The 27,822-nt window shown below is 41.1% G+C and overlaps 1 protein-coding gene and 1 long non-coding RNA gene across 6 annotated transcripts; one reads left to right on the top strand and one right to left on the bottom strand.

The window, feature by feature from the left end:
• On the top strand, window positions 1-26,449 carry ZNF263 (zinc finger protein 263). Of its 5 annotated transcripts, XR_011172158.1 has the most exons (9): window positions 1-161; window positions 1,027-1,541; window positions 2,753-2,930; window positions 3,526-3,602; window positions 3,869-3,995; window positions 9,698-9,811; window positions 10,329-11,744; window positions 24,303-24,466; window positions 26,199-26,449. XR_011172158.1 is itself a non-coding variant. In XM_069106815.1 (7 exons), exons 2-7 carry the CDS (start codon window positions 1,137-1,139, stop codon window positions 11,486-11,488), a joined length of 2,061 nt encoding a protein of 686 aa, XP_068962916.1. In that variant the 5' UTR covers window positions 1-161; window positions 1,027-1,136; the 3' UTR covers window positions 11,489-13,267. The 5 variants fall into 5 exon arrangements, 2 of the variants coding, with proteins under 2 accessions (XP_068962916.1, XP_068962924.1); XR_011172160.1 differs by lacking the exon at window positions 24,303-24,466; XR_011172159.1 differs by lacking the exons at window positions 24,303-24,466; window positions 26,199-26,449 and adding an exon at window positions 12,607-13,267.
• Window positions 25,025-27,797, bottom strand: LOC138176241 (uncharacterized). Its single transcript, XR_011172195.1, has 2 exons — window positions 27,660-27,797; window positions 25,025-25,612 (listed from the first exon to the last, which is right to left on the bottom strand). It is a non-coding gene; the product is annotated as an uncharacterized lncRNA (long non-coding RNA).
• Between the last annotated feature and the right edge of the window lie 25 nt (window positions 27,798-27,822).

The following is a 27,822-nucleotide window of genomic DNA, read 5'->3' as shown; positions in this document are numbered from 1 at the left end:
AACAAGTTCCCCGCTCGTCCCTTCGGGAAATGTAGTTCTAGAAGTTCATCCCGAACATGCGCCGTTCGAATTAGAGGCGCTTCTGAGTATCTTGGCTGGATTTCCGGCCAGGGAGCTGAGTGGGAGTCCGGAGAACCGCTTCCCGGGCCCGGCCCGAGTGGGTGAGTCCCTAGGGGCTGGGGATAGCTCGGTTTCTCTTTTCTGGGCCGTGGTCCCGGAGTTATAGGGGCGAGGCGGGACGGAGAGCCGTGGAGGGTGGCCCGCTGTCCCAGGGCCGTTGTGGAGCTGGGGGAAGGGGAGCTGGGGTGGGAGGGGCAATTCCCTGATGATGAAGTGAGGGGGAGGCCGGGGAGGTCATCACTGATGGGGGGGAGGCCACCACTGATTGGGGGAGGCCAGGGAGGTAACCACTGGGAGGGAGGCCGGAGAGGACGCTATGCAGGGGGGCGGTTGGGGAGGCCACCACTGCTGGAGGGTGGGGGGGGGGGCGGGGAGCACCCTCTGATATGGGGGGGGGGGGGGAGGCCGGGGCGGGGGGGGGTCACCACCGATGTGGGGAGTATCCCTGGCGCCGCCCTACTCGGAGCTCGCTCACCCCATCTGCACCCTGTGCCACGGAGGCTCTCTCATTTGCTGGGAGAGGAAGATCCTGTGAGAGCACTCATTAATAACAATAACAGCCATTTAAACTTCAACCGTGAAGAGCCTTTGTCTCTCCCGGGTTCCCCCAGATCTAGCCCCAGCCCAAGAGCACCAAACGGGAGGCCTTTGATCCTTTTTATTTTTTTAAACTGATTTTCGAAGTGGAGTTTTGGGAGCTCTGAGCGCTGAAGGTAGAGTAGGCGCTGACTGGCCCCAGAACCCAGGTGGTGTCTTCTCACTGTACAGGAAAGAAGGGCAGCTTACCAAGGGGCCTGGGCTGGCAATCTGCCCACCATAGCTGTGATTTGGAACTTGGTGAATGAGGCTGGGACAGGAGGAAAAGGGAGTCTATGTCATTTTCTTACAGTTTTCACTCTCCTTTAGGGTTCCTGAGGAGAAGCAAGGCTTTTCTTGAACATTCCTATTCAGAAGCTGATCTGAAGAGAACAGGCAGGAAAACTTTGAGTAGGGGCTGAGGCTGGACGCTAAGCTGAATGATGACTTCAGCAGTGGGCTGCCAGGCTTCAGCTCCCCAGGAGCAGGAGGGGCTTTTGATAGTAAAGCTGGAGGAAGACTGTACTTGGGGGCAGGAAATCTCTGTACAGGATCAAGGAACCAGCCCTGAGACCTCCCACCAGTGCTTCAGGCATTTCCGCTACCAACAGGCTGCTGGACCTCGACAGGCTTTCATCCAACTCCAGGAGCTTTGCCATCGTTGGCTGAGGCCAGAGATACACTCCAAGGAGCAGATCCTAGAGCTGCTGGTGCTGGAGCAGTTTTTGACCATCCTCCCTGGGGACATCCAAATGAGGGTACGAGAGCAGCATCCAGAGAGCGGGGAAGAGGCAGTGACTCTTGTGGAGGAACTGCAAAGAGAACAGGGAAGATGCAGGCAGCAGGTGAGGAAGCTCTTATATCACATTTCATAGGGTATAAGAAATTGGACCATAAGGCAGTTTAATTTCCCCAGGAAGTCATGTTAGAGAGAACATTGTGTAGTGGAATGGGCATAGGACTTGGGAGTCAGGAAACCTGGAGTAACTTCCCAGCTCTGGCACTTATTAGCTGTGTGAGTACGGGCAAGTTGTTACACATCTCTGAACTTTCTTCATCTGTAAAGTATGTTGGGGGGGGGGGTGGGGGAAATGCTTTTACTATCTACCTTGCAAGGTTGTTGAATTTTAAACCTTCAAGTATTGTGTAAATGTGAGGTTTTTATTAGTTGCAGTTAGCATTTGGCACATTGGCCCTGGAAGTTTTCAGCAGACAGATCTAGAAAAGCAGAACAATTATTATTCATGAGTCACTGATATTTACATTGCACTTCAGGGTTTCCTGGGAAGAAGCTTACTTTTTCTTGCATATTAATATTCAGGAACATATCTAAAGAGAAAGGCAGGAAACCTTGAGTAAGAGGCCTGCTCCTGAGCTGAATGATGACATCAGCTATGGACTGTGATGCTTCAGCTCCTCAGGAGCAGGAGGGACACTTGGGAATCAGGTTGGAGGGAGACTGTACTTGGGACAGCACATCTCTGTGCAAGACTAGCAAGGTTTAAAGCACCTTCCTCACAGCAGTCCTGGGCAAAGTTCAGGGATTCACTTGAGTGTGATTACCCAGCTAGGCAGTAGCAGTATTGGAACCCAAAGCTAATTCTTTTGACTTAAGATCATTGCTCTTTCCATTATGCCAAGTATCGATACACTGGTCTCTCTCTTGCAACACTCATTCACAGTTGGTCTGTTAACTTGGAAAGCAAGTTTGGCAATTCAGGCTCACTAGCTTTCAAAGCATAGGTTGACTTACTGAGAAAGATAGAATGGGAGTGGCCAGTGAGGTTGTGGAGGGTTTGAATGAGAAGTGTAGAGTAAAATGACACAGTATCTTTGAACTGGGGCCAGGTCTGTTTCAGTCTCAGCATTTCTTTAAGTACTTTCTATGTGGTTTTCCAGTACACTTGGGAGTCATAAAATCTCCAAATCATCATCCTTTCTTTTCATGAGGTATGCCCTGTAGTTTATTATTAAGGATTTTCCCTCAGAATCCAGTAGTGATACCACTTGCCACTGGGCCCTGTTGTGGTGATGAATGATCTGGGCTGGTTCCCAGGTCACAATCCATGGGGGACAGGCAGTGCCTTTGGAGGAGACCTCACCCCTGGAAGCAGCACAGGAACCACCGAACTTCAAGCTGGAGCCATCGGAGACTGAGCAGAGCCCTTGCCTTGGACTACAGGACCTGCTGGGCCCTTGCCCTAAAGGGGGGTCCCAACCCCTAAAGGAGAGGGGTGAGGAGCAGAGATTGATCTGGGGAGAGAGCTCCCTTGAGGGGGGGAATGTTAGAAAAAGTAACCACAAAGGACTTACGGTTCCCCATAAGAAGGGTATACATCGATAGTGTCTCTCTTTGATTAGGGGGGAATGGGCTGCAGAAAAGAACAAATTCCTATAGTCAATATGATTTCAAGTGGGAGTTTGAAGGTTTCATTTGAGGACCTGAATGACCACAGCAGTAATAGTTTTTGGTTTTTATTCCTAGCAGCTTGGGAAGGGATGGAATTGCCCTAGGATCCCTTTTTCTACTAAAAAAGGGAAGCCATGTTTCATGGAGAGTTGTAGACTGAGTAAAAGGGAATAACAGGATCTGTAGGAAATTCTGAAAGTATTCCTCCACTTTTTGGGACCAATTGGAAAACAATTAGGAACCAATACCACTATTTGGAACCAATTTACTGTATATATGCCTTTGTTTTTTTTCTTTCTAGAATGTCAGCTCAGCAGGAACTGAGCAGTGGGGGAGAAATGAGCACTTTGTAGTGAATAGCATAGTATCAGAATAAGAACAAGAATGTTATTCTGATCCTTTTGATTTGTCTCCTTCAGCATCATCTATTCCCTGGGTTTCTCTCCTTCCTTCAAAGGCAGAAGGCACTGAAGACAAAGAGACAGCAGGATCACAGGTGATATGGCCGTTCCCATTGTTCTTCTTGAGCTCCCATTCCGACTGCCTGAATATTAACATTTCAGAGTCTTTGTATCTTTTGTGCATAAATTCTATATTAGGGCATCACCTCCCTGTTTGATTTATTGCCTCCACATGACAAGCATAGACTTTGTATGATTCCTATATAGATCCTGCCCTCAATGTCCCTAGTTTTTCTTTTACATTTTAATAGTGTGTTCTTAGAGCAGTAGGTGTTGAGAAGGAATCTTTGTGCTGTTTCAGTTGCCTGTGACCTTTGAGGATGTTGCAGTATACCTCTCTCAGGAGGAATGGGGGCATCAGGAAGCCAGTAAGAAGGCCCTTTCCAGGGAAGCCATGCAGGAGAATTATGAGAATGTGGTTGCATTAGGTAAGAACTTCTTACCCAGTAATAAAACCTGTGGATATCTGACAATAGTACCTGTTCCTTGAATAGCTAGGTCACTTTTATAAGTTCTATATGGTACAGGAGGGGTCAGATAGAGGAAGGAACTAAACAAGTGTGGAGGCCGTTTGGCTTGGGTCCTCAGTGCTGCAGGTTCAGGAGCCCAAAGTTAGGAACACTGAACCATATTTGTAGTCCTGGAATAGGATATATCTAATCCAAAGGAATTACAAGGCCAGTTAGACTCTTATAAATTTGGCTTTTGTGTAGCAGCTACAGCCTAGTGCAGTAGAACGAGCATTGACTTTAGTAGTAGGACCTATATTAGAATATTGGCTCTTCTACATGCTATCTGTGTGACAACAGGAAATAATAATATGATAATCTGCTACTAATTATTACTTAATAATATAATAAATTATAAATAATAAGTTGATAATAATAATAAGCTAGTATTTATAGAATGCTTTAAGGTTTGCAAAGTGCTTTACAAATATTTCATTTGATCCTCCCAATAAGACTGTGAGGTAAGTATTGTTATCATTCCCATTTTACAGATGTAGAAACTGAGGCAGACAAGTTAAATGACTTGCCTAGGGTCTCACAGCTAGTGAAGGTGCAAGGCCAGAATTGAACTCGGGTCTACTACACAAGAAGTAAGTTATCAGAGACAGGATTTTGACTCAGATCCTCCGATTTTGGAGCTATTTCTCTATACTGGTATCATTATCCTCATTTTTCAGCTGAAATATGTCTAGGCAGGTCAAGTGACTTGCTCTTGCCCACACATCTAGCTAGTAAATGTCAGAGGGAGAATTTTTTTTTTATTTTTCAAATGCTTTATTAACTTCTGATTTACATCATTCATTTCCACCAGATTTTGAGTTACAAATTTTCTCCCTGTTTTTCCCCTACCCACTGCCCCAAAGTAGCAGTCCCACAGGATATCCCCTCCTCCAATCTGCTCTCTCCCATGTCTTCTCCCATACCCCCTTCGACTTTTCCAGTAGGGCATGGTGGATCTCTATGCCCCAGTGCCTGTATATCTTATTTTCCAATTACATGTAAAATAGTATTAATAATAATAATATATATATATTTTTTAAACATTCTATTTTAAAACTTTGAATTCCAGATTCATTCCTTTCCTCCCTAGTCACCCAACCTTACTGGGAAGATAAGCAATTCAGTATTGGTTGTACATGTGTAGCTAATTCAAAACACTACCATAGTAGATATATTGTAAAAGTCTGACTATATTTCCCTCCGTCCTATCCCACCTCCCACTTGTTCTATTCTCCACTTTGATCCTGTCCCTTTTCAAAAGTGGGTGCTTCCAACTTCCCTCCCTCCCAGCCTACCCTCCCTTCCATCATCTCCACACCCCCCCGCCACCATCGCCTTCCCCTCTACTCTCTTGTAGGGTGAGATACCATATTTAGTGTGTATGTCATTCCCTCCCCGAGCCAAATTCATTGAGAATAAGGTTGACCCATTCCCTTTTGCCTTCCTATTCTTCCCCAACATTGTAATCATTTTCCCTTGCCTCTTCTATATGAGATAGTTTACCCCATGCTGTCTCTCCCCATCTCCTCTCATTATATTCCTCTCTCCCCTCTTAATTTCACCTTTTAAGTATCATCCCTTCCTGTTCAATTGCTCCTGTGCCCTCTATCTATGTAAACCTGTAAACATATATAAACACATTCACATATGTATTCATACACCCCTATACCCTCTAATACAGACATATATGTGTATAAATATGTATGTATTTCTATTCCCTTCAACTATTTTCATACTGAGAAAAGTTTCATCAGTTACAATTATTATTTTTCCATGTAGGAATGTAAATAGTTCAACTTTGATAAATTCCTTATGATTTCTTTTCCCTGTTTACCTTCTCATGCTTCTCTTGCTTCTTGTATCTGAATGTCAAATTTTCTACTCAACTCTGGTTTTTTCGTCAAGAATGATTGAAAGTCCTCTATTCCACTGAATGACCATATTTTCCCCTGAAACTCACTTTTGCTGGGTAGGTGATTTTTGGTTTTAATCCCAGCTCCTTTGACCTCTGGAATATCATATTCCAAACCCTTTGATGCCTCATTGTTAGAAGCTGCCAGATCCTGAGTTATCCTGATTGTGTTTCCACAATATTGAAATTTTTTCTTCCTGGCTGCTTGTAATATTCTCTCCTTGATCTGGGAATTTTGGAACCTGGCTATAATATTCCTAGGAGTTTTCTTTTTGGGATCTTTTTCAGGAGGCGATCGGTGGATTCTTTCAACCTCTGTTTTGCCCTCTGGTCCTAAAATATCAGGGCAGTTTTCCTTGAGAATTTCTTGGAGGATGATTTCTAGGTTCTTTCTTTGATCATGGCTTTCAGGTAGTCCAGTAATTTTAAAATTATCTCTCCTGGATCTATTTTCCAGGTCAGTGGTTTTTCTAATGAGATATTTCACATTGCCTTCTATTCTTTCATTTGTTTGGATCTGTTTAATAGCATCTTGATTTCTCATAAAGTCATTAGCTTCCATTTGCTCCAATCTAATTCTGAACGAATGATTCTCCTCATTGAGCTTTTGAGATTCTTTTTCCATCTGGCAAATTTGGCTTTTTAAGGCATTCTTCTCATTGCCTTTTTGAGCCTCTTTTGCCATTTGAATTAGTCTATTTTTTAAGATGTTATTTTCCTCAGGCTGCTGACTCATTTCATAATTTTCTTGCCTTGTTCTCATTTCTCTTTCCAATTTTTCCTCCACTTCTCTTATCTGCTTATTAAAGTCCTCTATGGCCTGTAACCAGCTCATATTTTTCTTGGAAGCTTTTGGTGCAGGAGTTCTGACTTCACTGTCTTCCTCCTGTTCCATGCTTTGATCCTTTTTGTTCGCAGAATAGGAGTCTAATGTTGGAATCTTCTGTCTGCTTTGTTTCCTTTGCCTGCTCATTTTGCCACTCAATTACTTGAATTTGGGTTTTTTTTGCCACAGTAAGACTCTGCCACCAGACGGGGGAGCTTTGTTCCAAATGCTGGGGTTTTCTCAGCTGCCAGAGGTATTAGTTGGGTGCCCTCTCTGAGGCCTCCACATGCTCTGGCAAGCTGGTCACACACCCCAGGACCTCCATCCTAGACCGCAATCCAGATCCAAGCAGGTTAAAGTAAGAGCGATTACCCCTCAGACTGGTCGCTTGGCCCCCCTACACTCTCCAGGCCAGGAGCTGAAGCTGCCACGGCTGGGGGCTGCACCTCAGCGGCTTCTTGCCCTGGGGGCAAAAGCCAATGCACTCCCAACTACTGGGTCCCAAAGTCCACACTGTACTGACCTCTCACTTTGTCCTTAGCATCTATGTGTTCATAATTCTGGATCGCCACAGCTGCTGGTGATCTGGAGTCCCTCCATTTGGTGGTTAGTCAGGCCCATCCTGGGGCTAAAACCTCAGCATGGGGCTGGGCTGGGCTCCCAGAGCCCTGTGCTGGCCGATTCCTACTGGCCTGCTGGGCTGTCCTCAGCGGGAGGTTAGCTTCTCTGTGTCATTTTGTGGGTTCTGTAGCTCCAAAGTTTGTTTAGAGTCCCCTTTTACATGAATTGGAGGTGGTGGGAGCCGTTGCTGCATGGAGGTCCTGTTTCTAGTCCGCCATCTTGACCCAGAGGGAGAATTTTTACCCAGGTTCTTCCTGATTCCAAGTCCAGTTCTCTTCTGCATTATGCCAGCCTACCTTTCAAAATTGTTTCTGCATTCTTTTATGTAATGCCTAATTGCTAGGGAAGTCTTTCTTGACAATAAAAGGTGCAGCCAATGTTCTTTAGAGCTGGGGATAAAATTGGAGATTGAGAGAGTTGCATTGAGTAGAATGCAGTAACAGTAGAAAGAACTTAGTCCACTAGGTTGTGGCTCTGTCTTTGTTCATTCCGATTTCCATAACATCCCAGTTGGCTTTGGGGGAAGAGTCTTCTCACTTATATTCTTGCTACTGTTACAACAGAGGTTGAGGGGATGTTGTGAATTTCATCCCCTTGGCCTTGGCTTTATTATGTAAGTATGGTTATAGGGGTGAAGGGAAGCTGAAATCCTGTTGAATAAATTATTTACTGTCCCCTCTAAATTTGATGAAATATAAAATGTCTTCTCTGCATCTTTTCCCAGCTATCTCAGCCAGACTAAATACAGGTGTGCCTCCTGTTATGCATTACTGTGTTCCTAATTTATACCTTGAATGTGCTGATGGGGAATTTTTTTAAAAGAATTTTATGATAATTTTTTAAATTACTTTTTTTTTGGAGGGGGAAAGGCAAGGCAAGGTTACACAGCTAGTAAGTTTGTCAAGTGTCTGAGGCTGGATTTGAACTTAGATCCTCCTGACTGCAGAGGCAGTGTTCTATTTACTGTGCCACCTAGCTGCCCCTGATGATTTTTTGGTAAAGTGAATTATTACCACTTAATTTATTTTAATGTGTTAGACTTGCTTAAAATTAACCACATCTCTAGATGAGTTTAGATAAATAGTCATTGAGTATCTCTTGCTAGCTTTTTTGGTTGTTTTCCTCTTGGCCTTCTTTATTTCAGTGTGGAGTTCTTGTACAACAGCACTCCAAATAAAGACCTAGGCAGTGATGAAAAGAAGGAATTCATTCTGTATTGCTTATTTTTTAGAATGAAACCTGTTTTTAAACTTTTTTTCTCAATTACACATACAGTTTTAACATCAATTTTTAAAAATTTTGAGTTGCAAATTCTCCCTCTTTCCTTTGAGAAGGTAAGTAATTTGATATAGATTATACATGTGCAATTGTACAAAACATGTTTCCATATTAGCCATGTTACAAAAGAAACAGACCCCCCCCAAAAAAAAAAAACAATAAAAAGTTTTAAAAATATGCTTCCATTTGCATTCACACTCCATCAGTTCTTTTTATGGAGATGGACGGCATTTTTCATCATAAATCCTTTAGGGTTATCTAGGATCATTGTATTTCTAAGAATAACTAAGTCATTCATAGTTGCTCATCATACAATATTGCTGTCAGATGATTTAAGTCTTTGCAGGTTTTTCTGAAAGCATCCTGCTCATCATTTCTTATAGCACAATAAAATACCACATTCTATATTTCTGCATATTATAATCCAATTTTTATGTCCTGGCAGCTAACTTCATGTTGTTTTTTAAATAGCATTCTTATAATAATTACTTTTTACTGTATCTTCTGTGAGCCCCAGATAATTTTGGGGGCGACCATCCTTGGACAAAATCACATTTTGTACAGTGAGTTTTTCTCTCTGTACTGTATTTTTTGCATATTCAGCTTTCAATTTCCGCTCCTATCAAGGTTATTTTATATTTTAATCTAGCTCTTAAAGATACTGGCCATCACAAAATATTCTAGTCTTGCAAACTGCCCTGTCATATCAGGATAAAACTTCCTTTTTTGTCTCAACTACTTTTTCAGTGTCTTTGTCATGTGCTTTTATTGTCACTTCTCTGTACATTGGCATGTAGTTTTCACATATTTAGTGCTTTGAAAGCCTTGAAATTCAACAAAAAGGAGATTGTAGTATATATAATGGGGAATCCCAGTCAGTGTTTTAGTATATATGAACTAAATTTCTCAGAGGTACCTTAGATACCTGCCTACTGATTCTGAGGAATTAGAGTAAAGAATTGATTTTACATGTTGTTTCAACAGAATCTCAGATTCCCAATCAAGACCCAGCCACCCAAGTAGAACAAGAGGAAAAGTCATGGGATCCCACTCTCCAGAGTACAAAAGATCAAGGGAGCTCCAGAATCCCTTATACAGGTAAAGAATAAAAAGGACTAGCTTCACAAATGGGAAAGCTTCTTTAAGCATAATTACTAGGGCACTTAGATGTTAAGGCCATTCTGCTGCTACTAAAAAGAAGTTGGTTACCTGACAGATCATAATTCTGTATACTTTGTCCACTGTCCATCCACTCTACATTATCCAGAAGGACAGAGATCACAGATTAAGCCTGGCAAGGAGAATTTACCTCTTTAAAATTAAGTATGAGGCTAGCCTGGGTGCTAAATGGCTTGATGTCACTCTCATTAAATGGATCTTAATTTGTTAACACTTAATTTGTTCTTACATGTAATGATTTCTATCAAGAGTCTTTCTTTCCTGGAATTTTTAATGGGAAGCTCTTAGGAAGTTGAAACAGAATTAGCCCCTTCTGAGCATCCTATGGTTGATGTACATATATTATTCAAGATATTTCAGATGGATACTATTCAGTGGCTTGCTTCCCCTATGGTACAGGGATGAAATTCTCTTTGGGTTTTTTCCTTTTTCCCAGCAGAAGAGAAGAAAGAAAATAAGGAAGAGAATTCTCCTTCTGAACACTTTGATGAAGAGCACCCTCAAGAAATACCCTCAGGACATTCAGAAATAGAGGTTCCCTGGAGTCCTGAGCAGGGAAAATCAGAAGGACAGTGGAATCCTTCCCCAGAGGAGAGAATGGAAAAACCCACATCTTGGGCATTGGGATGCAATGAATTGATAAGACCAAAGAAACCTCAGCCAGGAGAGAAATTATATAAGTGTCATGTGTGTGAAAAAAATTTCTCTAACAACTCAAATCTTATTAGGCACCAGAGAATCCATACAACAGAGAGACTCTGTATGGGTTTAGAGTGTGCAGAAATTTTCAGTGGGAACCCGCATTTTATTCCACCTCATAGAGTACATTTGGGAGAAGAAGCACACAAGTGCCTGGAATGTGGAAAAAGCTTCAGTCAAAACACACACCTGACTAGACATCAACGTACTCATACAGGTGAGAAGCCCTATCAGTGTAATGTATGTGGGAAAAGCTTCTCTTGCAATTCAAACCTTCACAGGCATCAGAGAACCCATACTGGTGAGAAACCCTACAAATGCCCTGAATGTGGAGAAATTTTTTCTCATAGTTCTAACCTCATTAGGCACCAGAGAATTCACACAGGAGAGAGACCATATAAATGCTCTGAATGTGGAAAAGGTTTCTCTCGAAGTTCACATCTTGTCATACATGAGAGAACCCATGAGAGAGAGAAGTTTTACCCTTTCTCTGAATGTGGGGGAACAGTAAGTAACAGTACAACATTCATCACAAATCACGGAGCCCAGAAAGGAGAGAAGAAACTCTTTAAATGTTTGACATGTGGGAAAAGCTTCAGACAGGGTATGCATCTCACCAGACACCAGAGAATACACACAGGAGAAAAACCTTATAAATGTCCTCTGTGTGGGGAAAACTTCTCTCACAGCTCCAACCTCATTAGGCATCAAAGAATCCACACAGGAGAGAAGCCCTATACCTGTCATGAATGTGGGGACAGTTTTTCTCACAGCTCTAATCGGATCCGACATCTGAGAACCCACACTGGAGAGAGGCCTTATAAATGTTCTCAGTGTGGAGAAAGTTTTTCTCGAAGTTCTCGTCTTATGAGTCACCAGAGAACTCACACAGGCTAGAAATGGTTTGCAATTTCATTATAGCCAAATTAGCAGAAGAGCTTTTATTTGGAATTGGTCTTCCCTGTCTCAACAGACAGCTCTACTTTGAAGAAATTGCCTCAGAGAATTACTTTGCAGGTAGGGAGAATTTTGTCCAGATGAGCTGAGTTAGCTTCAAGCTGTGAAAAGACATTCCTCCATCTTCAGAGTTTGGGGGCAACAGGGAGAACAGCAGGTGCACTCTGTAGTCACCCCCTCAGAGAAGAATTCTATGGTAAGTCCTCCCTGTTCCTAAGGTAAACACTCCTTGGCACGTATATCCAAATTGTGATTTGGCTCCCGTGCTGTGCCTGTTATCTCTGGTCAAATAGGATAGAGTGGGAGAAGTTTATATTCTGTCTGTCATCCTTCTCCAGAGGGACACAGCTGGAGTATTTGGGCCAGTTTAGATTCTTCTGGAGACAAACCTGAAGCTTTCCTGGAAAGCACTGGCTCTTAATTTTAGTTTGAAAAAAACATGAACAACCCAAGATAACAGCATCATTTCATCTAATAAGAGTGACTACTGGAAGGGGGATTTTGGTGAATTGCTTCAAAAGAGAGAACTTGGTAGTCCAGAAACCAAAGGGAAACAGCATCATGGAAGTTTCAGGTCAGTGAGAGAAATGGTAGAGGATGTGAAGGTCTGGATCATCCTACTCTCCTGCAGGGATTTTTAGGCTATTTTTTTTTCTGTTGCAACATAGTGGTAGAAGAGCCATGCAGGAGAAAAGCCCTATACTGTTCAAGAATTCCTGAATATAGTTGGCTTTTCCTGGGTAAGATGATGGACAGATGTCCAGGAAGATGAGTGTGGGTTCACCAAGACAACATTTGAATAGCCTGGGTATACTGAGGGTCATGGGAGATGAGGATCAGAGGTCATGGACTGCCTCTTCCCTGCTCCTCTGAAGTTGTCCAGATTAAGTCATGGAGCATCCTATCCTCCAGTGAAGGTGCATTAGAATGATCAACATGTCTTAAAGAACCATAAATCTACATGGCTTATCAGAAAAACCCCTCTTCAACCCCAGTATTGATCTGTTTCCTTTGCCTTGCTTTGGGTTGATGGCTCTTTCTTTGTATTGTCTTTCTAGACTGACCTGGAAAGTTCTGATAAAAATCCTAGCAGTTGGATTTATTCTTTGTCCGTGACTAGCATATACTGAGGCTAGAACAATTATGAAGGTCCATGGGTAAGCCCAATACCTGTCTTACTCACACTGGACTTATCACAAAGCCTTTAAAAGGAATGTTTTTACCTTCTATGAACATGGTGTAATAAAGTCAAATTTCTTTCACGTTTGGCTCCTTTTAAGTCTTTTTCCCCCCTTTTCGGAGGGGGGAAGGCAAGGCAATTGGGGTTAAGTGACTTGTTCAAGGTCACACAGCTAGTTAAGTGTGTCAAGTATCTGAGGTCGGATTTGAACTCAGGTCCTCACTCCAGGGCCAGTGGTCTATTCACTGCGCCACCTAGCCTCCCTTTGACGTTTTCTTTCACTTCCCTTTGCTCATCAGTGTTCTCATTGCTACCATTTTCCTGTCAGTCTTCTCTGGGTTTATATATTAGCCAATTCCTCTTATTGTTTTCCTGTTCTTTCCCTTCTTTTTTCCCTTCCTTCCTTCCATTAGTTTAACTTCCTTCTTAATGGTTTGTTATTCTTCCCCCATGGATTTCATTTTCAATATGCATTTAAGTACTTCCTGTGGACAGAATGCTGGAGATACAAAGAAACAAATTAAAGTCTCTTCTCCTAAGGAATTTGTATTCTGTCTTTCTGTGAGCCTTGATTTCCCCACTGGCATTTTATTTTCCTCCTCAATTTTTCTCCATAATTCCTTCTGATAAACTGAATTGACTGGCTCCTCTACTTGTTTGAACAGTGGTACCACAAGTAGTTTGGGCTATCTGAGTTTTTTCCATGATGGCTACTAATAATTGAATCCCAAGGTTTCCTTACAACTGTGACAAAGTGTACTTATTCCACTTGAACATAATAACTTCTAGTTCAGATCTGAGATGCAGTCAGTGAGGGATGATATGGAATTTTAGAATGGTTTCTGTCTTATTCTGAATTGCCATTTGAATCCTATCTCTTCTTTGCCTCCTAAAAGCCATTTTCAGGAAACTAGACCTTTACACGTCCTATCCCAGGGACAAGAAGGCAAAATTTGGGGAGTTCAAGAGGAGCTACATAAATGAAATGGGATTGATTTACTTAGGAAAGTGAAACTGGACAGCTAGAGTTAGGGGAATAGAGCTTCCACGATTATTTTTGGGGTAGCTAAGCAGACTAATGTCATACACATAACTGCCTCTTCCCTACCTATCGATCAAGTCAGGAAATATTTAATACACCCTCTTTCATTAATGTTCACAGTCTGGTTGTGAGGAAAGTGCTTTACAAACCTGAATAAATGTGACAGATTATGATATGCCCAGCACATTATACAAGGGAAGTATAATATACAGTTATGTCCTGGTATTTATAATCTAACTGGGAAGACAGAAGTATGGAGCAGTTAGAGCAAGAGGCTAAATAAACAATGTTGCTGAGTGTTATACTAGTTACATGGCAGGATAAAACGTGTTGGAGTAATTGGGCCACATGGACTTGGTGTAACTTAGGATCATAAATTTAGAGCTGGAAGGGGCCTGAGAAGTCACTGTAGTCCAGCACCTTTATTTTGCAGATGATTAAACTAGCCAGAAGTAGCAGACAGTAGAGCTGGTATTTGTGCCTAGGTCCTTGGTCTAAATTGAGTGCCAGCTTTGAGAAGGGTCTTCAAAGAAAGGCATACAGATAAATAAGCAGAGCAGAGGAAGCATGACTTAACCTGATAGAGGAAGAGGATATGCTGAGGAATTTGTTTTTCAGTCATTCAGTTGAGTTTGGCTCTTTGTGGCCCTGTGAACTATGCTGTCCATGGGGTTTTCTTGGCAAGAAAACGAGTGGTTTGCCATATCCTTCAGGGTCACACAGCTAATAAGTGTCTGAGGCTGGATTTAAACTCAGGTCTTCCTGACTTTAGACCTGGTGCCCTACCCACTGAGCAACCTAGCTGCCTCTAAGAGTATGACATGTTCATTATGTATGGTTCAGGTGAAATCACATTATGGAAACCCTTGAAAACCAGTCAGGATTTTTGCTATTGCAGTAGAGGGTAGGGAATCGTTGTCCTTGAGCAAAGGAGTAATGTGATGAAAGTGAAGTTTAAGGAAGTGTATTCTGGCAGAAAGTGTGCCAGGTAGGTTCAAGTTTGGAGAGATGAGAATCAGGAAAGCCAGAAGAAGGTATCAGTAACCTGAGTATGAAGTGGTGACACATTGATAAAGGATAGGGCAATGGGAATAGAGAGTAAGGTATGAATATTAACATTTTGAAGGAAAAAAAGGCTGGACCTGATGACTGATATAGGATGAAACAGGAGTATATGTCACTTAATAGTTTCAGGCATAGATGCTTAGGAGAAGGGTGGTGCCATTGTTTTCCCAAGGGAAGAGTTTTGGAGGTGGCCAAGAAGAAAGGAGGGATAACATGTTTGCTTTGGGACATTTTAATTTTTTAAATTTATTTCATATTTTATTTTTTTCCAGTTAAACATAAAAACAATTTTTAACATTCATTTTAAAAACTCTGAGTTCCAAATTCTCTCCTTTCCTTCCTCCCCAACCTTCCTTACCGAGAAGGCAAGCAATTCAACACAGGTTACACATGTGTAGTCATGTAAAACATCTCTGTAACAGTCACATTGTGAAAGAAAACAAACATTAAAAATTTTTTTTTAATAAAATAAAAAAAGAAAAACAAAAAACCTCAAGAAAAATAAAGGAAAAAAATATGCTTTGATCTGTATTCACACACCATCAGTTCTTTCTGTAGGGATCGATAGCATTTTTCACTGCAAGTCCTTCAGACTTGTCTTGGATTTTTGTACTGCTGAGGACAGCGAAGTCATTTACAGCTGATTATCTTATACTATTGCTGTTACTTTGTACACAGTACATTTCACTTTGTTCATGAAAGGATTTGCAGGTTTTTCTGCAAGCATCCTGCTCATCATTTCTTATAGTACAATAGTATTCTATCATAATCCAATAGCACAATTTGTTCAGCCATTTCCCATTTGATGGGCATCCCCTCATTTCCAATTCTTTGCCACCAGAAAAAAGCTGCTACAAATATTTTTGTACATAGAGGTCCTTTTCCTTTATATTTTTTATCTTTTGGGATACATCCCCAGTAATGGTATTGCTAGATCAAAGGGTATGCATGGTTTTATACTCCTTTAGGCATAGTTCCATATTGCTCTCAGAATGGTTAGATCAGTTCACAACTCCACCAACAGTGCATTAATGTCATATTCTTAATTAATAATATATAATTAACATATTACATTAGTAGATAAATAATAACATCCCCTCCACCATTTGTCATTTTCATTTTCTGTCCTCTTAGCCAGTCTAAAGAGTATGAGGTGGTACTTAAGAATCTTTTTAATTTACATTTCTCCAAGCAATAGGGAGAATGTTTTTTTCAAATGGCTATAGATAGCTTTTATTACTTCACCTGAAAACTGTTCATATCTTTTGATCATTTATCAATTGGGGAATGACTCTTATACTTTTATAAATTTGACTCAGTTCTCTATGTTTGAGGAATGAGGCTTTTATCAGAGAAACTTACTTCAAAATTGTTTTCACAGTTACTATTGCTAACAGAATTTCCTTCCATCCAATTTGCACCCCCCCCAGTTTTATTCTATTCTCTCTCCTTTCACCCTGTCCCTCCTCAAAATTGTTTAGCTTTTGACTTTCCCCCCAATCTGCCCTCCCTTCTAGCACCACCACTACCATCAGCCCCTTTCTACCTCCTGACTCCTTCCTTTCTCTTATCCCCTTCCCTTACCACTTTCCTGTAGGGTAAGATGGATTTCTATACCCAGTTGAATGTGGATGTTATTCCCTTTTTGAGCCAGTTCTGATGAGAGTAAGGTTCACTCCCCCTTCCTTCTTCCCCTCCACTGCAAAACTTTTTCTATTTTTCATCAAATACTTTATTAACTTCTAGTTTACAACATTCATTTGTGCAAGATTTTGAGTTACAAATTTTCTCCCTGTTTTTCCCCCTATCCACCACCCTAAAATAGCAATCCCACTGGATATCCTCTCCTCCAGTCTGCTCTCTCCCATAGCCCCTCCGACTTTCCAGTAGGGCATGGTGGATCTCTATGCCCCAGTGCCTGTATATCTTATTTCCCAGTTAAATGGAAAATAATATTAATAATAGTATATATATATATATATACACACTAAACATTTGATTTTAAAGCTTTAAATTCCAGATTCATTCCCTTCCTCCCTTGTCACCCACCTTTATTGGGAAGATAAGCAGTTCAATATAGGTTGAACATGAGTAGCTATGCAAAACATTTTTATAGTGGATATATTATAAAAGACTGATTATTTCCCTCCCTCCTATCCCACCTCCCACTTGTTCTATTCTCTACTTTGATCCTGTCCCTTTTCAAAAGTGAGTGCTTCCAACTTCCTTCCTCCCCAACCTGCCCACCCTTCCAACATCCCCCCTCTCATCCCCTTCCCCCCTACTCTCCTGTAGGGTGAGATACCCTGTTTAGTGTATATGTCATTCCCTCCCTAAGCCAAATTCAATGAGAATAAGGTTGACCCATTCCATTTTGCCTTCCTGTTCTTCCCCTCCATTGTGACCATTTTCCCTTGCCTCTTCTATATGATAATTTACCCCATTCTGTCTCTCCCCATTTCCTCTCATTATATTCCTCTCTCCCCTCTTAATTTCACCTTTTAAGTATAATCCCTTCCTATTCAATTGGTCCTGTGCCCTCTGTCTATGTATACCTGTACACATATATACACATATTCACATATGTACTCATATGCCCATATACCCTCCTATATAGACATATATGTATGTGTGTGTATAAATACATACACACACACACACACATATATATACACACACATTTCTATTCCCTTCAACTATTCTCATACTGAGAAAAGTTTCATAAGTTACAATTATCGTTTTTCCATGTAGGGATGTAAATAGTTCAACTTTGATAGGTTCCTTATGATTTCTTTTGCCTGTTTACCTTCTCATGCTTCTCTTGCTTCTTGTATCTGAATGTCAGATTTTCTATTCAACTCTGTTTTTTTTCATCAAGAATGCTTGAAAGTCCTCTATTCCACTGAATGACCATGTTTTCCCTTGAAACATAATACTCAGTTTTGCTGGGTAGGTGATTCTTGGTTTTAATCCCAGCTCCTTTGACCTCTAGAATATCATATTCCAAGCCCTTCGATCCCTCCAGTGTAGAAGCTGCCAGATCCTGAGTTATCCTGATAGTGTTTTCACAATATTCAAATTATTTTTTCCTGGCTGCTTGTAATATTTTTCCTTGATCTGGGCATTTTGGAACCTGGCTGTAATATTCCTAGGAGTTTTCTTTTTGGGATCTTTTTCAGGAGGTGATCAGTGGATTCTTTCAACCTATTTTGCCCTCTGGTTCTAAAACATCAGGGCAATTTTCCTTGAGAATTCCTTGAAGGATGATTTCTAGGTTCTTACTTCGATCATGGCTTTCAGGTACTCCAGTAATTTTTAAATTATCTCTCCTGGATCTATTTTCCAGGTCAGTGGTTTTCCCAATGAGATATTTCACATTTCCTTCTATTTTTTTTTATTTGTTTGTATCTGTTTAATAGTATCTTGATTTCTCATAAAGTCACTAGCCTCCATTTGCTCCAGTCTAATTCTGAAGGAATGATTCTCCTCACTGAGCTTTTGAGATTCTTTTTCCATCTGGCAAATTCAGCTTTTTAAGGCATTCTTCTTTTCATTGCCTTTTTGAGCTTCTTTTGCCATTTGAGTTAGTCTGTTTTTTAAGGTGTTATTTTCATCAGTCAGGTTGTTGACTCATTTCATAATTTTCTTGCATTGTTCTCCTTTCTCTTCCAAATTTTTCTCCACTTCTCTTTTTTGGTTTTCAAAATCCTTCTTAAGGTCCTCTTATGGCTTGTAACCAGCTTTTATTTTTCTTGGAACCTTTTGGTGCAGGAGTTCTGACTTCCCTGTCTCCTTCCTGTTCCATTCTTTGGTCCTTTTTGTTCCCAAAATAGGAGTGTAAAATCGGGTTGCTCTGTTTGCTTTGCTTACTTTGCCTGCTCATGTTGCCACTCAATTACTTGATTTTTGGGCTTTTTGCCACAGTAGGATTCTGCCACCAGAGAGGGGAGCTTTATCCCAAATGCTGGGGTTTTCTCGGCTGCTGAAGGTATTAGTTGGGTGCTCTCTCTGAGGCCTCCACACACTCTGGCAAACTGGTCACACACCCCAGGACCTCCACTCTAGACCACAATCCAGATCCAAGCAGGTCAAAGCAAGAGAGATTAAGCCTTAGACTGGTTGCTTGGTCCCCCTACAATCTGCAGACCAGGAAGTGAAGCTGCCATGTGGCAGCGGTTGCACGGCCAAGGCGCCTCAGCTGCTTCTTGCTGACTGCACTCCCAAACTACTGGATTCCAAAGTCCACACTGCACTGACCTCTTACTTTGTTCTTAGCATCTATGTTTTGATAATTTTGGAAACTGCCACAGCTCTGGTGATCTGAAGTCCCTCCATCCAGCTCCTTTGACCTCTGGAATATCATATTCCAAGCCCTTTGATCCCTCCAATCAGTGGATTCTTTCAACCTATTTTGCCCACTGGTTCTAAAACATCAGGGCAAATTTCCTTGAGAATTTCTTGAAGGATAATTTCTAGGTTCTTTTTTTTTTTTAATCATGGCTTTCAGGTAGTTCAATGATTTTTAAATTATCTCTCCTGGATCTGTTTTCCAGGTCAGAACTTGGGTACTCCTGACTCTAGGGCTGGTGCTTTATTCACTGCACCACCTAGCCACTCTGCTAGTCTGTTTTTTAAGGTGTTATTTTGTTCAGTATTTTTTCTATCTCCTTTACCAAACCATTGACTAATTTTTTCATGATTTTCTTGCATCACTCTCATTTCTCTTCCCAGTTTTTCCTCTCTTACTTGAGTTTCAAAATCTTTTTTGAGCACTTCTATGGCCTGAGACCAATTCATATTTTTCTTGGAGGCTTTGAATGTAGGAGCTTTGATTTTGTTATCTTCTCTGTGTTTTGATATTCCTTGTTGCCATAGTAACTTTCTATGGTCAGGCTTTTCTTCTTCTGTTATTTGCTCATTTCCCAGCTATTTCTTGACTTTTAACTCTTTGTTAAAATAGAGCTCTGTCTCCCGGGTGAAGGGGACACTCTTCCAAGCTTCATGGATTTTGTGTAACAGTTTTTATTTTTAGCTTTTTTTTTTGAGGGGGGAAGGCAGGGTAATTGGGGTTAAATAATTTGCCCAAGGTCACACAGCTAGTAAGTGTTAAGTGCCTGAGGAAGAATTTGAACTCAGTTCCTCCTGACTCCAGGGTTGGTACTCTATTTACTGTGTCACCTATCCGCCCCAGTGTGCAACAGTTTTTAGAGGTAATTCTGGGGACCTGTAAGTTTTTGGCTCTTCCAAGATTGCATGATCTAGTTAGAGGTGGGTTTACTCCTCTCCTGGCTTTTGCTTTGGTCTGTGAGGGACCACAAGCACCCCTTTCCGCCATGGAACTTCACGAGGGTCCCCTCTCCACTGCAGCTGCAAGCTCTGGTGTGCTAGTGCTTCTTCTAGCCCTCAGACTGTTCACCTAGGACTGGGACCCACATCTGAATATAGGCAAAGCAACAGTCCTGCCTTCTTGCTAGCAAAGAAACCCCTGCAATCTCCCCTTCTGTCCAGTTATTTGACCCCCTTTCTCTCTGTGGGCTGAAAGCTCCAGATGCAGCTTGCTGCCATTGCTGAGTAGTGGCTCCCAAGACCTGCTCTGGGTTTGCTAGAGCTGTGTCTGTGCTGGTGTGGCCTGTGCTGAACTATGCTCCACTTCCACCCAGGTGTGACAGACCTTTCCTGCTGACCTTCTAAGTTTTTTGCCTGAAAAATTATTTCATCCCATCCTTTTGTGGGTTCTGCTGCTTCAGAAATTGTTTTATGGCATTACTTAGAGGTATTTGGAGGGATTCTGGGGAGAACTTAGGCAAGTTGCTGTCTTTTCTCCACCATCTTGGCCCTGCCCTCCCAGTGGGCCACCTGCCCCCCCCATTTTAAAGTGACTGTGAGTCTTCCAAGTAGAGATCTCTAATAGATAGTTGATAAATTATAATAAGGATTAGGATCAGAGATGCAGATTTGGAAGTCACAGACAGCTGAGTCAAGTATTCCACAAGCATTCATTAAGCTCTTATTTTAAACCCCCAAGACCTGAGAAAGGCTTAAAACATGAATTGGCCAATCAGGAGAGAACTTTTGGCCTACTCTGAGCCTAGTCTACCATAATGCTTTGTGTGTTCTGGCATAGCAGACATAGCAGACAGGGAACTCAAAATTCCTCTTCCTGTTTCAGCAAGTACAAGGCCAGATAAAAGTGATCAGGAACATTCTGTTTATGGCTACCAAGGACAAGGTGTCTTCACCCAGGCACTATCTTGAATGATGGAACTTTTCTTATGTTTTCTTACATTATATTATGTCATGTTAAGAGTAAGAAAAACACACATCCTGGATCTGTAATTTCAATTGACACCTTGACATTCTCCTATCTTACTGTATTTACAACCTATCCAACTAAGAAATTTCTTTCTCATATCATGGTTAACACATCTGGAGACAATAATTTTGGCTGACAGGCTCCTTGAGCCAAGAAAGGATAGGATGGTGGGAAGAAATTGCTTTGAAGATATAAGATTTTTTTGGTCTGTCCATCCTTGAGTTTATTGTCTATGATGAACTCCCATGTGTACCTCTAATGGATGTTCTGCAAGCTTTGAGAGAAATAAACACTCACATTCAGTCTAATTTTGTTTGTCTTTCTAAGAAAAAACTTAATGGTTACAAAGCTAAGGTCTTTCCCAGGTCTCACTTTGTTTGAGGCAGCATCCATTCAGTGATTAAAACCTAGGTAAGACTTGAGGCAAAAGATGGCCTGGTTTGATTACAGAAGAATCAATTTAAGTGGGAAAGACTCTCAAGAGTTTCTGGCCAAAACAGAAACAATTGCTATTTACACTCTCTCTGAGACCTTAAAAATGCAAAGAGCAAGTGAGACTTGGGCTGGGACCTATGGTTGGCCAATCAATGAGAGCCAGAGTGATCTGGATTTAAAGGCATAGTCAAGTGGCTCCATTTGAAGCCCAATGGGCTTTATCAAAGGTTGGTTTACCAGAGCATATTTCAAGAAATCAAAAATGAAAACCACACGAAACAAAAGAGTTATGTTTAGAAATATCTATGCAATTAAAAATATAGAAAACTGCACAGGCAGATATTTTTTCTTTAATGGGAAGGGTGGTTGAGGGTTGTGAGGATCAAATGAGATACTTGTAAAACATTTTGCAAAACTTTGCTATACAAATGATCGTAGTTTTTTTTTTTTTTCTGGTTTGGAGAAAAGCTCTAAGAATGTTCTCTGTTCCTCTGAAAGTGGGCTTGGAGATAAGGTTCAAAGAAGTTCACACTCTTAAGTCAGTTGGAATTTTAAAAAATCACTTTTTCTCATTGACTCCTTCAGAGGCCTGAGAGGCTTAGACACTTTCTTTTGCTCTTCTTGCTTAACCAAGAGTTTGAAGACACACCAGCAAAAAGAGTCTAATAAGCCCCAGGGATAAATAGTTATTTCTCCACCTTTGTACTGGGTAGGTATGGGTTTTGCCAAATGCTCAAAATTTATTAAAACTAAATTCATCATACTTGGATGCAGACTGAAACACACTTTTTTCACTTTATATTTTATTTTGTGCAACCGAGCTAATATGGAAATGTGTTTTGTATGATTTTACGTGTATTATTGATATCATTGCTTACCTTCTCATTGGATGCAGAAGAGGTGGGAGGAAGGGAGAGAATTTAGAATTCTTAATTTTTTAAATGAATGTTAAAAATGAATTAAAAATTAACAATATAAAAAACCAAGTTCATCATAAAAAGTAATTCTCTGAGGGAGCTCATTTCTATACTTGTGAACAATGAGGCTCCTTCCACTTCTGCAGTGATGGTAGCAGAGAAGGGAATAAAGGATACTAATACAGTTTTCAGACTGTCTGAATATTTATTACTGGTACTCTAAATGTGAAATCATTGTCCACTGACTAATACATTGACACACTTATGGAAGAATTGTATCTAATCAATACTGACATTCTTGCTATAACTGAGAGCAAAAGGAAATGGCAGCTAAATGAAAGGATAGCTCAGACTGCACAAAGACACAAATAAAGGCATTGACAGAGCTGGTTTTATCATGTGTCCAGAGGCAACAAGACGTATCATTTCACAGGACACTTGATCCATTTCACATGAGGAGGTAATAAGGATCCTAAACAAAAAGACCACTGTGATGATAAATGAAGGTTAAATACCAATATCTGTTGATAACAGAGATAAAGTTTACTAAGGAATTGATAAGACCTTCCAAATCAAATCAACTTACACTTTCATACTTAGTGACATCAATGCAAAGGTAGGCAGAGAGGAGAGCAGTGAAAGATACATTGGAAAATGTTCTTTTTCTAATGAGCAACAAGAGACCAAAGGTTTGCAGAAACAAAAAAAGCCACATATCTATATAATCATATTTTCTCCTATAAGAAAGTTGGGAAGCCCTAAATATGGTGAGTGTTGAGTAAGATCCAAAGAACTAAAATCAATGTATCAGCGAACAGAAAATGATTGGTTTATCTACATCAGTAATTTCTGAACCAGGAACTCGTATGCAATGGTTGTCTATTTTCTTTGGTACAGAACAATGATACGATTTCCAAATGAGAAGATGTTCTTGTAATTTAAAAGTTTCAACCTGACTTCTTTTAAAAAGTTGCTGACAGTGAAAAATGGAAAAACTGACTTTGAAGTCTATTCACCCAAAACACTGCAAATTTCTCAGCAGCAGCCTGAAGTTCCACCCCTCTCACAGGAACACTAGAATGCTTTTGTTGGTACCACATGTACACTGCATCATCAACATCACCATATTTCGCACCCGTTCTTTTTCTTTTCTCTATTCTGACCAATGGCATATCTTGCTTTAATACAAAGTCCAAAATTAATTTATTTTTTAATGTCACAAAATGTTGATTTACTGATTCCAAATTCATCCAATACGCTTTTAAGAGTGACCTTTTTTGGGGCGGCCAGGTAGCACAGCGAGTAAGAGCACCGGCTCCAGTGTAGAGAAGACCTGGAGATCGAATTCTGGGCTCAGACACTTAGCACCACACCCAGAAACAACTGGCCGTGTAACCTTGAGCAAGTTACTTAACCCCTATTGCTTTAAAAAAAAAAAAAGAGTGACTTTTTTTTCTCTCTAAATTTAATGTTTTATATTTCCCTCTCTTATTCATACTGTGTACAGAAAAAAAAGAAGCTGGGAGAGAAACAGCAATACTGGATGACAAAAAGGAAAAAGTTGAAAAAAGAGGGCAACAAATAATGGTACCAAAATTCTGATAGAATGACAACTATACGTAGCATAGATTGGTGGGAAGGTAATGAACCAACAGTGAATGTTAGAGGTTCCAGTGTCAGGGCTTTTAAAGACTGTTGCTAATGGGGATCCTCCTCCTCCGTGCAGTTATTATAGTATTACAATTACAATCGTGAACTTTCAGGAACGTTTCAGTACCCTCTCACTTTTTCTCCTTCTCAAGTATAGACAATCAGGAAGAAAAGAAGCCCCTAATGTACCCTGGAACCCTCTCTAACCCCACATGAAAGAAGTTGTCCAGGACAAGAGAGTCTAGAAGAGGAAGGAGGAATAAGGAAAGAAAAATCCAAGGATGCCAAGAGTCTCTAAAAGGGAGTTGAAAGGAGGGTAAGAGAGGGCACCAGTTGGTAGACTGAGATCAAATCTTTCTCTTTCTTTCCCAGTGTTATCACTTCTTCACCTCACTGCTGAGAAAAACAAAATTAGTACAATTCAGTAAATACAGCTAATGAGGCAACTGTTTAGTAAACTGGGACAGGTCTTTAATCTTCCCGGACCTGCCATATGTGCTATTTTGATGTTCTCAGAACTTGAGACAGAGGACATTCGCTGAATAGTGAAGTCAATAAAGCAGCCTGGTATCAGAATAAATAAAATTTTACGATATTCAGTAATATGTCTTAACAAATCACTTATATTTGTTGATTATTAATTTCATGGTTGGTAATGACATTTCCGTCTCTTCTGAGTGAAGCTTTTCCCACACTCAGGTCATAGGATTTAGAGGTTGAAAAGATTTTAGAGATCACATAGTCCAACCTCCCACTTTACAAATGAGGAAAATGAGTCCCACAGATATTTACTTGCCTAAAATCACATAAATAGTAATGGTCAGAATGACCTGACCTAAGTACAGTGCTCTTTCCATTATACCATGGTCTGGGCTTCTTTTTTCTTATCTTAATGTGGGGTCGCTAATGAATTACTCCGAAGTATAGCTTTCAGTAAGGATCTTCCCCAGACTTTGGATGTTTATAATGTTTCAGAGTATGGTAGTATTGGGGTACCCAAGTCTGAAAGCTTTATAAAGGTTTCCCCAAACTTAGAACATTTGCAAGATTTCTTCTCTGACTTGATTTCCTTGAGGTGAATCTCTGTAGAGTTCTAAGAAAAACTCTTCTCACATTTGGGACACTTATTATTTCTCTTCAGTGTAGACTCTGGTGAGTTGGAGTAAAGATCATAACAATTTTTAGCAGATAGAAGGCACTTTTAAGGGTTTAACTTGGAATTTTTTGGTCTAATTTTTGTAAATCCTTCTCTTTGGGAGTGAGTTCAAACATTCTCTTAACTAGGGGATTTTGCCACAACTCTTTCATTCCCACTATCTTTCCTCCCATTTTAGCACAATCTCTTCAGGTCTTTTTGGTAACACTCTTTGATTTTAGTTTCTCAGAAATCTGCTTGTTCTCACTCCTGATCCACAAAGACATAAGAGGGTACAGAAATTGTAGCTGTCTTCTATTTGATGGACTGGGAAGAAAGAAAAGTGTGTCAGGGAATGACTGAAAGATGGACAATTCAGTTATTTTATTTCCCTTAAGGATAACTGATTCAAATTCATTTTCCAGCTGTGTAGATTTCTCTTAAGTCTCTCATGTAGGAAATGTATTCTAAAGATCTATGATTGACCCCTCAATTTAGCTTTAAGAGATTACCTTAGGTTCTGATAAATGGAGATCACATAGGACATTAAAATCTGATAATAGTTTAACTCACTGACCAACATACAGTAGTTTTTGCAAAGGCAATCACATAGGTCTGACAATCAAGCATAATTTAGCATTGAATAGAAAGAGGTAAAAATAATTCTGCTCCTCAGTCAAGGATTGCACCACTCACTGTAGTTAGCAAACTACCATATGTATGCTGTACATATGTCGTAAGACATAAAGGTAAAAGAACACCACTGTTCAACATACTGAATGCAGTTCTTTTTTTTTAAAATATTTATTTAAGTTTAGTTTACAATATTCAGTTCCACAAGTTTTTGAGTTTCAAATTTTTTCTCCCTCCTTCTTCTCCCTTTCCTCCCATGGCGTCATGCCATCTGATATAGGTTCTACAAATACCTTCACATCAAACATTGGTCAAGTTGTAAAGAAGGATTATAACCAATGCAGTGAACAAGAAGAAAGAAGAAACAAAACGCAACATAAAGAATGCACGTGTCTTGACCCCATTACAACAATTCAAAATTTTTGTTAGAGGGATCTTAAAACCTACAGGAGTGCTTAACCTGAGGTCTGTGAATTTGTTTAGTATTTTGACAACTGTGTTTCAATATAATTTGTTTCCCTTGTGATCGCATGTATTTTGTTTTATGCATTTAAAAGCAACATGGGGCGGCTAGGTGTCCCAGTGAATAGACCACTGACCCTGAAGTCAGGAGGACCAAAGTTCAAATGTGGCCTCAGACACAACACAAAAGTAGCCATTTGACACTGGGCAAGTCACTTAACCCCAATTGCCCTTTCTTTCCCCCTCCAAAAAGCAAAAAAACAAAATAAAAGCAATATTCTGACAGGGGGGCCAGAGGCTTTCAGGATATTGCCAAAGGGATCCATGACAAGCCAATTCTCTCATTTTATAGAGAATTGAGACCCAAAGACACGGCATGAACTAGGATGACCCCCAGATTCCCAACAGGAGAAACTTCAATGGCAAACTTTGGAAGTTGAGAGCACAAGGAGGCAAAAATAACAAAGAACTCTGAGAAAGTGAGAGCGTATTTCTCTCTTTTCCACATTCTTTCCCTCCCTTCTCTCCCTCTCCTTTAGCTAAAACTTGTTTGCCAAGAGACAGCCTCAATCATCATTTAAAGGGCCTCTCCCAATACCCTTAATTCAACACTTACTAACAGTGCCCAGTTTTGTTTTTTTTATCTTCCTTGAGCTAAAGAAGTCAGAGCTTCGCAGGCTGTTGTTCAGAAGGGTGCAGTAAAGTGCTCCCTTTGAAGGCCTCTTAGTGCCAAACAACACCTCCAGTCTCCCCAAGGCAGGCAAAAAACCTAAGGGCTTAAGTCACGCCCCACGGTGTTCTCCAGCCTGCAGCAAACTGGCCGAGCATCAATTTCCCCACAGGCGTTTCTCGGCTGCCTTACGTCAATTCCACGTCCCAAACAGGTGGCTACAGAGCAGGGAGGAGGGCGGGACAAGCCACCCCCCACCCCCGCGCCGCGGCTCTACCCTTTTTCACTTCCTCCGAGGTTGTGGAAGTTCCTCAACCTCCCTGGACCCGCGTTCTCCTCCGTAAAAGGAACACGCTCTGCACCCCCCAAGTCGGGGCTTTTACGTGGAGATCGAGCGAAGGTGAAAAGCAGCAGCTTTTCGCCATATGGCATCACAGAAACGAGAGGTTTGTCTGCTTAAATCAAGGGCGGGCCCTGCTGACCCTGGGGCGTCGGAGTCTCACTAACTCACTAACCGCCGGCAAGCCTGGGCCCCAAGAAGAACAAGGCCGTGGCGGGGCCTGAGAGGATAAGGATGGTAGACCTTGAGGACGAGACACGGGCCCTTACCAGGAGAGGCTCCGCGGCCGCCGCAGAAATCCTTCCGATCGGCTGCCAGGCCCCCTCAACCTCCCTCCCAAAGCAGAGGAATCGGGGAAGCCGAGTGCGGAGCGCCGTCAAAACGGGACACAGAGAGCCCTAAAACCCGGAAGCAGTCCTCTACACACGGCAC

Source organism: Petaurus breviceps, unplaced genomic scaffold, assembly GCF_028583685.1.
Source record: "Petaurus breviceps papuanus isolate PSGF00001 unplaced genomic scaffold, PetGlider_PUasm1.0 138, whole genome shotgun sequence".
Taxonomy (NCBI): domain Eukaryota; kingdom Metazoa; phylum Chordata; class Mammalia; order Diprotodontia; family Petauridae; genus Petaurus; species Petaurus breviceps.
This window is presented reverse-complemented; position numbering and strand designations above follow the sequence as displayed.

Excerpts from the sequence above, each read along its gene's own strand:
- ZNF263 (XM_069106815.1), top strand. The coding sequence starts at position 1,137 with ATGATGACTTCAGCAGTGGGCTGCCAGGCTTCAGCTCCCCAGGAGCAG. Across the intron at positions 1,542-2,752 it reads AGGGAAGATGCAGGCAGCAG|GTCACAATCCATGGGGGACA; the intron begins GTGAGGAAGCTC and ends GCTGGTTCCCAG. Across the intron at positions 2,931-3,525 it reads CCAACCCCTAAAGGAGAGGG|CATCATCTATTCCCTGGGTT; the intron begins GTGAGGAGCAGA and ends TGTCTCCTTCAG.